Genomic DNA, 12,944 nt, shown 5'->3' with positions numbered 1-12,944 from the left:
GAGGTAGTAACCCCTTACGTCACTACAAGGAGTAGATGCAGACTTGATACGGAATACACGCTGAGATGTATTGTATCACATTATACGAACATCTTAAAGGGGAAGGCTAGTAACTGATCAGTGGGAATCAGTCGAAATGCTGGGAGATGATTGTTCCAGTCCTTATGGGATTCATTCAAGAGTTCATTGTATATCTATTGTTGTGTGAAAATGATTTGCTTCAGAACGGTCTCATATTCAAATAATGTGCAGTTTAATGCTTCCAGGTTAGCGTCCCTGGTCAGTGACGGAGCATTAATCTGCACATTACTTGAATATGAGACCGTTCTGAAGCAAATCATTTTCACACAACAATAGATATACAATGAACTCTTGAATGAATCCCATAAGGATTGGAACAATCATCTCCCAGCATTTCGACTGATTCCCACTGATCAGTTACTAGCCTTCCCCTTTAAGTTGCAGCATATCAACTCGATAATGTCACTTCGTCATCTCGATTCCGTTTCCACAAGCAGTATGAAGCAATTTTGCTGGAATCTTTTTGGGTCAGCACTCAGTTAAGATAAGCATTTTCTGCCCGCGTTCACGAATAATTTCTGCGGCGTCGCCATTTTCTATGCATACAAGGTGAAGGCGTGTCTCGTTTTCCACCCAAGGCGCCAGAAATTATTGAGATTGTGTCATAAACGCTCTGTCGTGCACTGCATCAGATCATTGCTTTTCTTGTATCTCGCACGCATACACACATACATCCACACTCACTCCCACACTCACACCCACACATACACACACACACACACACATATTATATATATAGTGCATGAGGCTGAATGCACTATAACAATATAAGCACCGACAAATTCTGAATTTGCCCCGAAGGCCAGTTATATTCAATGAGGCCGCAGGCCGAATTGAATATAATTGCCTGAGGGCAAATTCAGAATTTGGAGGTGCTTGGTACTTGTTATAGTGCAATAAGATGTCATGCACTATGTGATATATAAAATAGCATACATACCCAGGCAAGATAAGCCTAGATCATTTCTAACAGTTACACGTGTCTACACAAGCAATAATACCAGTTTCTTTGAACCTGTGTAGACAAAATCCTGAAGATCCAAATTCAACTATAGAGTCTAGGGTCTACGTGGTTATATCTAACGTTTTCTAGGCCCTACGATAGGTTAGGTCTAGGGCCCTAGGGGCCCTGGCCTAACGTTTTTATACTAGACTAGATCTACGTACACTGTACTGTACGTCACTTTATATACGAGCGACAGAGCTAGTTAACACTTGACCCTACAATAGGTCTACCATGGATCTAACAGTAACACGTTAGACGCCCTACTTACTGCACTGTGGGTCCAGGACCAGGACTAGATGATGTTTTGTAGGATTAGGGATCTACTGGATTTAAACACAAGGCTCGTGCCAGGCCCCATTGCTGCACATGCGGATTCCGAGAGTGTGTTGTGAATGTCGTAGTAAAGTTCATAGCGTAGCGTGATCAAAGAGCGCTTAGCGTATACTGTACACACCACACGCTGCCCATTTCCACGGCGCACTTCCGCGTAGAATGTACGGAGAAAGCGGCACAAATCTTGGGTTGACTTGCTCAGTAATATCCGTCGGATTGATTCCTTTTTCAGAACAGTAGGAGTCCAAAATTCGTAGGGCGTATTTGATGGCATCCTTTGTGTCCTTATTGTCTAAGATACTGTTTATATAGATCAGTCTCCCTAAAAGTAGCGAACCTGTTCATTTCAGCTTCCATGTTTAAATCTACCGCTGAAAGTCTAGTCCCACACAGATAAGTTGCTGGCATAGCCAGCCTGCGAGAATTGAGAATAACGATAATATCGAGCAAAGCATATCGCGGTTGTGGCGCAATCGCGTTGATAAGGTGCGGGATTCAAGTACTCGATGATTAAAATGAGGGAGCAAAAACCGATATCAAATCGATAGTGGGTTATCGTCTGCAATCGTTATATTTTACGTGCACTATAACTTTTGTCGTGCACTGCCGGCCTGTATCATAAGTATGTATGCTATTTTATATATATATTATATATATAGTGCATGAGGCTGAATGCACTATAACAATATAAGCACCGACAAATTCTGAATTTGCCCCGAAGGCCATTTATATTCAATGAGGCCGCAGGCCGAATTGAATATAATTGCCTGAGGGCAAATTCAGAATTTGGAGGTGCTTGGTACTTGTTATAGTGCAATAAGATGTCATGCACTATGTGATATATAAAATAGCATACATACCCAGGCAAGATAAGCCTAGATCATTTCTAACAGTTACACGTGTCTACACAAGCAATAATACCAGTTTCTTTGAACCTGTGTAGACAAAATCCTGAAGATCCAAATTCAACTATAGAGTCTAGGGTCTACGTGGTTATATCTAACGTTTTCCAGGCCCTACGATAGGTTAGGTCTAGGGCCCTAGGGGCCCTGGCCTAACGTTTTTATACTAGATCTACGTATTTGTACACTGTACTGTACGTCACTTTATATACGAGCGACAGAGCTAGTTAACACTTGACCCTACAAGTACAATAGGTCTACCGTGGATCTAACAGTAACACTAACAGTAACACGTTAGACGCCCTACTTACTGCACTGTGGGTCCAGGACCTGGGGTGGTATTCTGAAATCCTTCCTAGGAAGAAATTTCTTCCTAAGTCAGGATTTTTTCCTAAGTGGTATTCTGAAAATCTTCCTAAGTTTCTTCCTAAGTAGACTTAGGAAGAAACTTAGGAAAGGGGCGGGAATATGCAAATTTCTGACTTAGGAAGAAGTTGGTATTCTAGAATGCACTTAGGAAAGAATTTTAGGAAAATATTTAGGAAAGCTCCACCCCTGTCCTAAGTACGTTGTTAAGAATAGCAAACTGCAAGCATCGTGATAGGCGCGCTTGTCAGTCATTGCGCGCACATGTACTTTGATGCGCGAAATGAGCGTGAGAAAGGGGGCATGCCGCGCCCTCGATCGTGTATTTGACCCTACGTCATAGTAATATGCGATTGTCATTGGCAGACATCGGTTAGTTCCTTATGATACAGCATTTCGTATTGGCTTAGGAAAGGACGTGGGCGGGAATAAGGATAGCCTAATTTGCATTAAGAAGTGCCTAGGAAGAAATTTCAGAATACCAATTTTGTCTTTCCTAGGCACTTCCTAAGTTTCTGACTTAGGAAGAAACTTAGGAAGAAACTTAGGAAGATTTTCAGAATACCACCCCAGGACTAGATGATGTTTTGTAGGATTAGGGATCTACTGGATTTAAACACAAGGCTCGTGCCAGGCCCCATTGCTGCACATGCGGATTCCGAGAGTGTGTTGTGAATGTCGTAGTAAAGTTCATAGCGTAGCGTGATCAAAGAGCGCTTAGCGTATACTGTACACACCACACGCTGCCCATTTCTACGGCGCACTTCCGCGTAGAATGTACGGAGAAAGCGGCACAAATCTTGGGTTGACTTGCTCAGTAATATCCGTCGGGTGATTCCTTTTTCAGAACAGTAGGAGTCCAAAATTCGTAGGCATTTGATGGCATCCTTTGTGTCCTTATTGTCTAAGATACTGTTTATATAGATCAGTCTCTCTAAAAGTAACGAACCTGTTCATTTCAGCTTCCATGTTTAAATCTACCGCTGAAAGTCTAGTCCCACACAGATAAGTTGCTGGCATAGCCAGCCTGCGAGAATTGAGAATAACGATAATATCGCGCAAAGCATATCGCGGTTGTGGCGCAATCGCGTTGATAAGGTGCGGGATTCAAGTACTCGATGATTAAAATGAGGGAGCAAAAACCGATATCAAATCGATAGTGGGTTATCGTCTGCAATCGTTATATTTTACGTGCACTATAACTTTTGTCATGCACTGCCGGCCTGTATCATAAGTATGTATGCTATTTTATATATATATATATATATATACACACACCCCCACACACGTTCTCTCTCACCCTCTCTCTCTCTCTCTTGATATATATGCGTAGACAAATGGACTCTACGTGGAGAAAAAGATGACGAATTTGTTTCAAAGCCGTGCTTAGTATAATAATCTTATGGTGTAGAGAATTTCTTTATTCATGGCTATACAATGCAGACAAAGTACGCCAATATTCACAGTTTCCTTGCCATATCACACACAAACAGAAAAAAAACAACCACATGCATACATACACACATACACACACATCCACGCACACACACACATACACACACACAAGTACACACAATCACATCACTCTCTGCTTCATATATACTTCGGCGTTTTTTCGCCGTGCTTTCATAACATACCAGCCCCTTTATCTCGACAAAATACAGAAATATCATACACTCGATCGCACTGCCCGCTTTGATGGCAATACATTGATGGTGAAGTTCGTATGGCCAATTCCATAATTTGGAAGTTATGTCCACAACATAATCAGATGCATCAGTAGATATTTCAAATCAAAATCTCATCAAACGTTCGCCAGGCTTTCGCTGTGAAAACGTATAGCATTGAGCACGCATGCACAATCACGAATGGGGGCCAACGAAAGTGAAGAAAAGGGGCAGGCGATAAGGTCATGCAATTAACACAGTAAATCCGTAATGAGTACGAACGATACTTTCGAACGGTATGGCAGAAAATATAGTGTATGCCACAGGTTCTCCGTAATCAGTCAATGTACTGAATAACAGGGGAGTTAGGTTTGGAAAAAAGAGTGCTAGAACCGTCATAAAGGGTGACCAATTACGTCCTGGTTTGACGTCAGAGATCAAGTCATGAATTTTAATCAGTAAAGGATTGCCTTGTGGTCTAAAGGTTAGCATTATAAATAGGAGTTTTAGCGCCCCGATATGATGCCCCATTGCGTCCTCAAGCTATGGTGTGAGATGCAAATAAGGAAACACAATCACACGGAGAAGGACCCGATGAGTTAAAAATGTAAATCTCGGCAAGGTGTAGTCTATATAGGACGCTATATTGGTTGCCGAAAGGCGGTGAATGTAAAACATCCGTCCAGCACCTGATCACGTGTCACCATGTTTGTAGACACAGCCAGAGAATTTGTAAGCATAGATAATTATGAACCGGTATAATGGATACCTTTTGTCAAACATTCAGTTTTACCTATATGGGTTGTGAGGCTGCATTGTACGTCATATGCCCGAAAAAAAAAGAAGAAACACCTGCTAACAGACAATCATAAGGTTTAGTAATCAATTAGACAAATTTGTATAGCGCAGCTACTATGTAATTGAGATATGATCACTTTCTTGTCAGCTGCAGCTTGTGGCGTATTAGTAAAACGTATCTCTTATCTACATAAGAAAAGAACTACGTGTGCATATTAGTGAATTGTACAACAATGAAATGCACCCGTGCGTCGCACGTGGGTGTGTACATTATACACACACACACACACACACACACACACCCACACCCACACACGTGTATATTATTATACATACATAAGTAAACAATATCTCTGCATGAACAGGTCACACATCTTACAAGAATCATGCACATCTGCAGGTTATTCAAATTCCACGGAAGGCGAGAGAAATCAAGGTGATCTCTGTTAGTTTTTTCAATTTAGTGTGGAGAGGAGGAACTTCAGTTTCCTTGGAGATTGTAGAATAGCATGATAATAATCATCTAGGTACCTCATCAGTTGACTAGAATGGAGTTCACGCACAAAGAATATGGCTAGTGTTCGTAGGCGATACTGGTCAGCCACGGAAACTACCCACTAGAGGTTTACATCTTACAAAGCGTCAGATGACTTTCAGATATGACACAGAAATAGAGCTCTTGGTCTTTATCTTACTTCGCTCGCATTCTTTCCCATTGTTAAAGTAGCTTCTGATTCACTGCGTTTATTCTCAATACAACCTGCGTAATCTCAAAGGGTACATTCTCAACTTTCCAATATCGAGACACAATGAACACATATTATAATTAATCTCACTTTCACGCGTCAAAGTTTAAATCATGTACTTATTACAAGATGAATAATCAGTTCTTGCAAAATTTCAGTGTTTGAAAAAATATAAACAGACATTATATCTGAAAATCTGGAAAAATGCAATACTAATATTGTAATGTTAATACTTCTCTGTATATCTCATTATTCATTCTAATGTATAGTTGTATTTTTCATTTTCGTCCTTTAGCATTCTGCGTTTAACTTGCCTTTTTATATTATAAATTTCTTTTCATTTTCGTGTCATTTACGTATCTATGTACGCATAGGGCCCCTTTGAAAACCAGTTGGTAAACTGAAAAGGCTAACCTGCTTAAAGAAGCAATGGTTAATGGATAAACGTGAAAAAGAATTGTACCTTATAGTTAATAATGGTTTAAAATTTTGTCCGCGTATGATTTCTTTCTTGGGGTAACTAAAAGGTGACTTCTGAATAATAGTGTTCTATAATGTGTTTGTGAGTATGTGGGTGTGCGTTTGTTCACCACATTATAGGCAGGTTACACCGCCCATAAAAAAAAATGTGCACAGGTTGTTCAAATTTCATGTAAGCCGCCTTCATTTATTGATTTTCATCTTCACTTCCTCCGCAAAGAATTACAAATCGACTTCTTTTTCTCGAAAATGTATCAAAATTAATGAACCATTTTCTTCCTTTCTTGGATATTCACCTTGAACTTTACTTAAAAGTTACAACTGTTTTAAATGGCGTATTGAAATTTCAAAGTCAAACTGATCAGCTAGAAATTTTAGGTCTTGTTGATATAGACTAATCACCTGGGTCATGACCCCTAAACGCTTCGAGTTTTGCTACTTCGAGACGTTCACAGTCATCCAGGGTACGTCACGCGAGTTGAAGGGCAAGTACATAACGCGTGCATTGATTGAGTTATCTCGCCATTTACCGCTGAGAGTGCTGCGCGGTTATGGGGCGGAAATGTGCTCGAGGAGGCAACGAGCCTGTCAAGGCGGCGACATTGAAACACAAGAAAGGCGTAAAGGATGGAAGAAAGAGAGATACAGCAGAGTGAGGTGCGTGTGAGGGAGAAGGGGGGGGGGGGGGGGGAGAGATGACGCTTTCGTGAAATGACTTATTCTTTACTGCTCGTCCATACCTTCGCCCATTGCGAAGATAATGGACAAACATCATCGATTTTGCTGTGTTAGCTTTTGCCTTTTAGTAGGCAGCTCTTGGACGGAAAGACAGCTGAAGCATTTGCTAACCGAGGCTGAAATAGGCTTTGAGTGATCTTGCAGGATCTCACGTTGTGTGTGAGAAGCAAATTAACATTGATGATAGCATGAATAATTGATGGGATATGAGAATTTCCATGATGATTGTCCTCACTCTGTATGATAATTGACATGTGATGTCAAATGTTATTACAACAGCTGTAATAGGTCACTATAGTACATCGCAGATTGCATTACGACAAATTATTAAGATAATGGCTTAAGCAAGGCATGCAGGACTTAATGAAAGAAACAGAATAGCGGAGAGATATGCAGAATGCAGAAAGAGAAAAAGAGAAATAGAGAGAGAGAGGAGATATATTACTCTCATCTCTGATTTGTTCCACTAAACTGGGCTCAGTTCTATTCAGTAAGATTAATGATACCCGAAGAGATTACAAAGGAAAGATACCACTTATGACTGTCTGTCATTCATCGGTGTGGGATACGAAACAGAATGGACAGTTAAGCACTTGACTGACCTCGAATGAAAGCTCAAGTGGCCATAATTAATGTATACAGTTGCAGGAAAATGAACTTTGCTCACACATTACCAGTATTTGTCTTCCTGTATTTACTATAGTGTGGAAATCTTTGAAATACCAAAATAAAGTACATTTACATTTACACACGCACACACACACGCACACACACACACACACACACATATATATATATATATATATATATATACAGCATTTATATAGTTATTATACACTAACAGGGCACGACTTTAATGGTGGTCCGGTGGCTCGATTGGGCAACTAAATTGAAAATGAATTTTTATATTTCTTTTTATTTTTGGGCCACCAGAGAAAAATGTTAATATCGAGCCCATTTATATATAAATATATATGGATATTCCCTCATCAAATTGTCAAGGCAATTTTCCAAAGTGCAGATGTAACTCTGTAACTTTGGAAAGTTTTTACTTGCTTCGAATGTGTAATGTATATTTAATGGTATGATAATTGATGTTCTTGCAACTTAGCCAATTACCGTATCGGTTTTCCCTGCAGTGAGTGCACTTTTTTTTTTATTAACCCCAAAGAAGTTTACGAAATCTTAGAGGAAAGGGGTGAAGAAAACTTAACATACAATGATGTAATGAAGGTATAATGGTAACTACGATGAATATTCTTACAACTTAACCAATTGCTTATCCGTTTGCCCTGCACTTTTTGTATTAACCCCAAAGAAATTTTTATGAAGTCTTAAAGGCAAGGGGTGAAAGAAAACTTCACATGCAATGATGCTGAGAAAATGATCACCAATCTTATGCAAATGATTCAGACCAGGATCCATAATATTCATCTGCTCGAAGTGAAACGATACCATTGCACTGTTCTAGAATACAATTTCTAACAAATTCTTTCTGTTTGCCTTATAGATTCGTGGCAACAGCGGGAAAATCAATTACAGTGATTACTCATGAAAATGGCATAAAGATAGAGAAGAATGTATCCATGTAGTGGTAGTTTCCTGACATCATCGACATTTGAAGACCTGAATATAAAAACGACCCAAGTCCAATTTTTGGCCAAATTCAGTTTGACATGGGAAATTGCAGCTTATGCATGGACTCATCTTGTGTAGAAATGATAAATCCTGATTACCCCCGGAAGTGCCTGAAATGAATGAGTTAAATCTTATATTAATGTAAGAATGAAGGACTTGGGTCATTCATACATTCATATTATAGCGCCCTCTCTCTTCCTTCTCTCATCTCTATAGCAGAATATCATGTATATGAATCAAAGAACGACCCAAGTCCATATGAATCAAAGAACGACCCAAGTCCACCACACAAAATGGCCTCTCCACAATTAATGTAAATGTTAATTGTCATAATAACATATGTTCTAATTTGTATATACAATGTTGCCTTCCCATCAAAGTTGAATAGAATATTATTGGACAAATAAAAAAGATATGTAGTTTTGAAGTTTTTTTTTATGAAGTTTTTTTTTAGTTTACTCGAAATGGTCTTCCATGGACTTGGGTCGTTCTTATATTCATATACTCATTTGTTCATCACACTATAGACATGACAGACAGACGGGTTGACTGCAGTGACGGAAAAACGTGAAACACAGGCACTCCATAAAAAATGAGTCATTTTGCCAGAGACATAATTTCAAAAGCATAGGACGAGAGTTCATACTGCGCACTGCTTGATTGTTTGCTCCGGAAAGTGATCCAATTTGTAGCTTGGAAACAAATTGCCTCAAATCATTAAAATATCCCATAAAAACCAATCTAAACAGGAGATTTCCACAATATGTCGTGCCATTATCGCATTTATTGTATGCTCTCTGGCTGACGTCATGATCAAGCGAGTGCAACGCGAGTATTGCATGGCTTGCATTGATAAACAGTGCTCTTCTCTACGCTCTAATTGGCAAAAATGGGGGGGGGGGTGTGTGGTATTATACTGCAGTATAAATCTCGTGGGGCCAGGAGGAGCGGAGGGTGTGAGCTAGGGTTGAGGACCGAGGGAAACATGGATCACAGCAGCAATTCATGCAAATAGGAGCAGGGTGTATTAGGCGCGTAAGCATGTATAAGTAAGTGCACGTTTACCCGCAATGTATATTATGTTCTGTAAATATTCATGTCATTATGGACGAACTCCGAGCAATCACTATGACCATGCCTGATTTTCCAATGAGTGAACTTAACAACAGCAGCAACAACGAAATCTTATGGAGGACTTCTGTGTCTCTAGCGTGCACTCCTATAACGTTTAACCCCTTTAATTTCTTTTTATTATTATTTTTGATAAATTGGTGGGAAAAAAAAGAACTCAAATTGAAATGATTCGGAAATCCATCATAATGGTCGTCGTTGCTCGCAAGACGGGTAAACAAGTGGATAGATTAAATTATTTGTTGGAACAGGAGACATGCTAACGTGCTTTTATATAGAAGGCAAATAAAAAGATAACGCTTACACGTCAGAGGCACCATTCTGTGTATTGGGTCACCGAGAGTGGAGCAACTCATCTGTTTGAAAAACATCTATTAAAGGATAATTGGTCGCTAGAGGAGAGGTTGCGTATCAAATGACGTCATCTAACAGACAGTTTTGAAATGAAAGCAGTAAGAGAGCCTTCATACAGCCTCCAAAACAAAAACCAACAACTTACAAACGTATATGAGCTATATACAGAGACAATGCCATGTCGACGCAAATAACGTCGATTTGACCTATAGGAACTCCAGACAGAAGACAGTGAGCAAAACAGTCTAAAAACAAGTCGTCCTAAATGTTGTACCCACAAAACAGCCACGTTGCATTTGAAACATTTCGCTGCTTTCTAGTTCACATGCTATAGTATATTGGTATAGACGCCTACATGATTATGTAGGCACCTACTATTCACCTATCACGAAGTGACTACTATTCACCTATCACGAAGTGGGAAAACTAAGCGACGAGCATTGATTAATCTTTGGCGGATATGATGAGATGACGAATATCAATAAATGCACATCCAAGCTTGTCCCGGAATATGCGCAAAAGTTTATCATCGTTTCTTTTTTTTTACCAGCATTTCTGATCTTTCGACCTCAAAGATTTAGATATTATTCCTTATTCAAAGTTCATCGACGTTAATAGCCTACTTGAATAAAAACAAGAAAAGACAGCGATGTCACAACAAGAGTCAAATAAAAAGTTTTTAACGGAACAAAATATGAAATGGATACATCCGTGAGAAAATCGAGGGTTTTTTTTTTACCGTTTCCAGGTTTCGGTCCTCGGACTTGCTGCTGCACGGCTGCCACATTCCTGAGCACGCCTCGATTGGGGGCTTGTCCGGGGGTCATTGAAAGGCGATAAACGGAAAGGTATGGGGCGCCGCCGCACACTTGGGTCTTGTTGCCCGCGCACGGTAGGTTGCATAAGGACTTGTTGTCTGCCTTCGGTCGCTCCAGTGTAGACCCGCAGTAGCATTCACTGTAGTATTGAAGACCACCGTAGAGAAAATTTCTGGAGGCCAGAGGATAGGTAGAAAAACAGTAAAGTAGATTAACATTACACTTCACAGACGCTTGCTTGGTGCAAGGACTGCTTCTGCACCTGTTTATATACTTGTATATACATAATACATAATGAAGATACATAAATTTTGTTTGCATGCAATGACAAAAATTAGACAGATTTCAGGTTGCAATGGTAGTACACCGTAGCAGAGCTTAATATGAGATTAACTGTTTTCTTCATGCAGTCCGCGTAGTTGATAACTCGGTGCAGACGTAAACAAAACGAAAATACAAATATTTCATGATTTGTTTCAAATAGCAATAGTGGAGCCATGAGATGACATATTTTCATAAACATGAAAAGAAAAAAACACGAATGCACTAGCATAGACAAGTAGGGCCTACCATTACAAATAATTGCATTGAAACGAATTATTTCCGAGGAGGAGCACTTTGCTAGACATGACGGTGAACGAGGGAAATAGTGAAGAGGTACTTTTCCCTCGATGTATTATTAGGTGTTGATTTTTGACAGTTGCATTTACGATTTGCGCAATGTTGTTCCGAAGTCCAGAGCTAAATCTAACTGTTATTTTGTTGTATTGTGAATGTACAAATGTATTTTGGATTAATGTATTTAAATGTTACGATTCTTATTTCTTATTTGCATAAATTTGTGAATAATGTATTTCAGGGGTGCAGACAAGCGTGGGTATACGTGCCTCTCTTTTTTCACCTCTGTTGTTTTATTTAGTCTGAATAAATGCAATATGTAACTCAGTGATTAATATTATCCTTTGGATCGAGCAAAGATAGGATCAATAAGGCAACTTTGTGTAATCAATTGTCCACTACAGTATACAGGTAAACAGATAATTCTGTAATCATGTTTTGCTGTACTATCCACCATGATGTCGCGCTATCTATCCGCTTTCAAATTCAGCACTCCTCCATACAGTCACAGCCTATATATTCTTCAAACGACGCAGTACGCCGCATTTATTATAGAGCCTATGCGCGTTTTTATGGCTGTGCGTATTCATCTCACTATACTGATGCTCCAGGATTGCATCCCCCATCTCGATGTTGCAAATCATGCATAATCAAAAGGAATTCAGTTTCAAAACCGACGGTCATAACTCAATGATTCAGCGGGGACATCCTGGCTATTATAGCTCACAATATGCCATCGTCATTTAAAGGGCCCCCTTCTAAATGAGGCACTCCCTTCCGTACAAAAAAAAATACATCATAAAAACGTCGCTTACACTTCTACAGCGTATTGTTTCTTGGCGATGAAAATAAGAAAATGAATAATGCGAATCTAATGGAAAAAGAACGACTCAAACCAATAGGGATATATATTATTCCGCTGTTGCCACAACTTTCAGCGACATGCTTCTGCACTTTAAAAAAATAAGTAGATAAAACTGAAATGGAAGTCTGACATGTCAATGTCGTAATTCCTTGGACCTTTTATAAATGTTGAATTAAGCACTCAAAATGGTAGATTTTCCATTTCACTATTAGCTAGAAATAACAAAATGTTAAATCCAACAGTTTGAGTGTTAAATTTAACATTTACAAAAGGTTGAAGTGACAACATTTAAAATGTTGATTTACCATCAATTTTTGCGGTGCACATACCATTTCCATGCGTTAATTCCATGAGGAATTTATCACGCACCGTTTCTCCTGCACGTGCCCTTCACGCGTAAAAG

General features: G+C 39.4%; 1 protein-coding gene across 1 annotated transcript in view; it reads right to left on the bottom strand.

Moving 5' to 3' along the window:
• The window catches only part of LOC139712292 (sialate:O-sulfotransferase 2-like), a 42,886-nt gene extending 31,726 nt beyond the window's left edge, over window positions 1–11,160 (bottom strand). Inside the window, exon 1 of the mRNA XM_071624134.1 lies at window positions 10,980–11,160. Coding sequence (XP_071480235.1) covers window positions 10,980–11,067 — 88 coding nt within the window. The 5' untranslated portion in view covers window positions 11,068–11,160. The remainder of the gene's footprint in view (window positions 1–10,979) is intronic.
• Between the last annotated feature and the right edge of the window lie 1,784 nt (window positions 11,161–12,944).

This window comes from Diadema antillarum, unplaced genomic scaffold, assembly GCF_040938485.1.
Source record: "Diadema antillarum isolate AM-2024a unplaced genomic scaffold, OU_Dant_1.0 scf00000040, whole genome shotgun sequence".
Taxonomy (NCBI): domain Eukaryota; kingdom Metazoa; phylum Echinodermata; class Echinoidea; order Diadematoida; family Diadematidae; genus Diadema; species Diadema antillarum.
The sequence above is the reverse complement of the archived record's forward strand: the minus strand, read 5'-3'. Positions and strand labels throughout refer to the sequence as shown.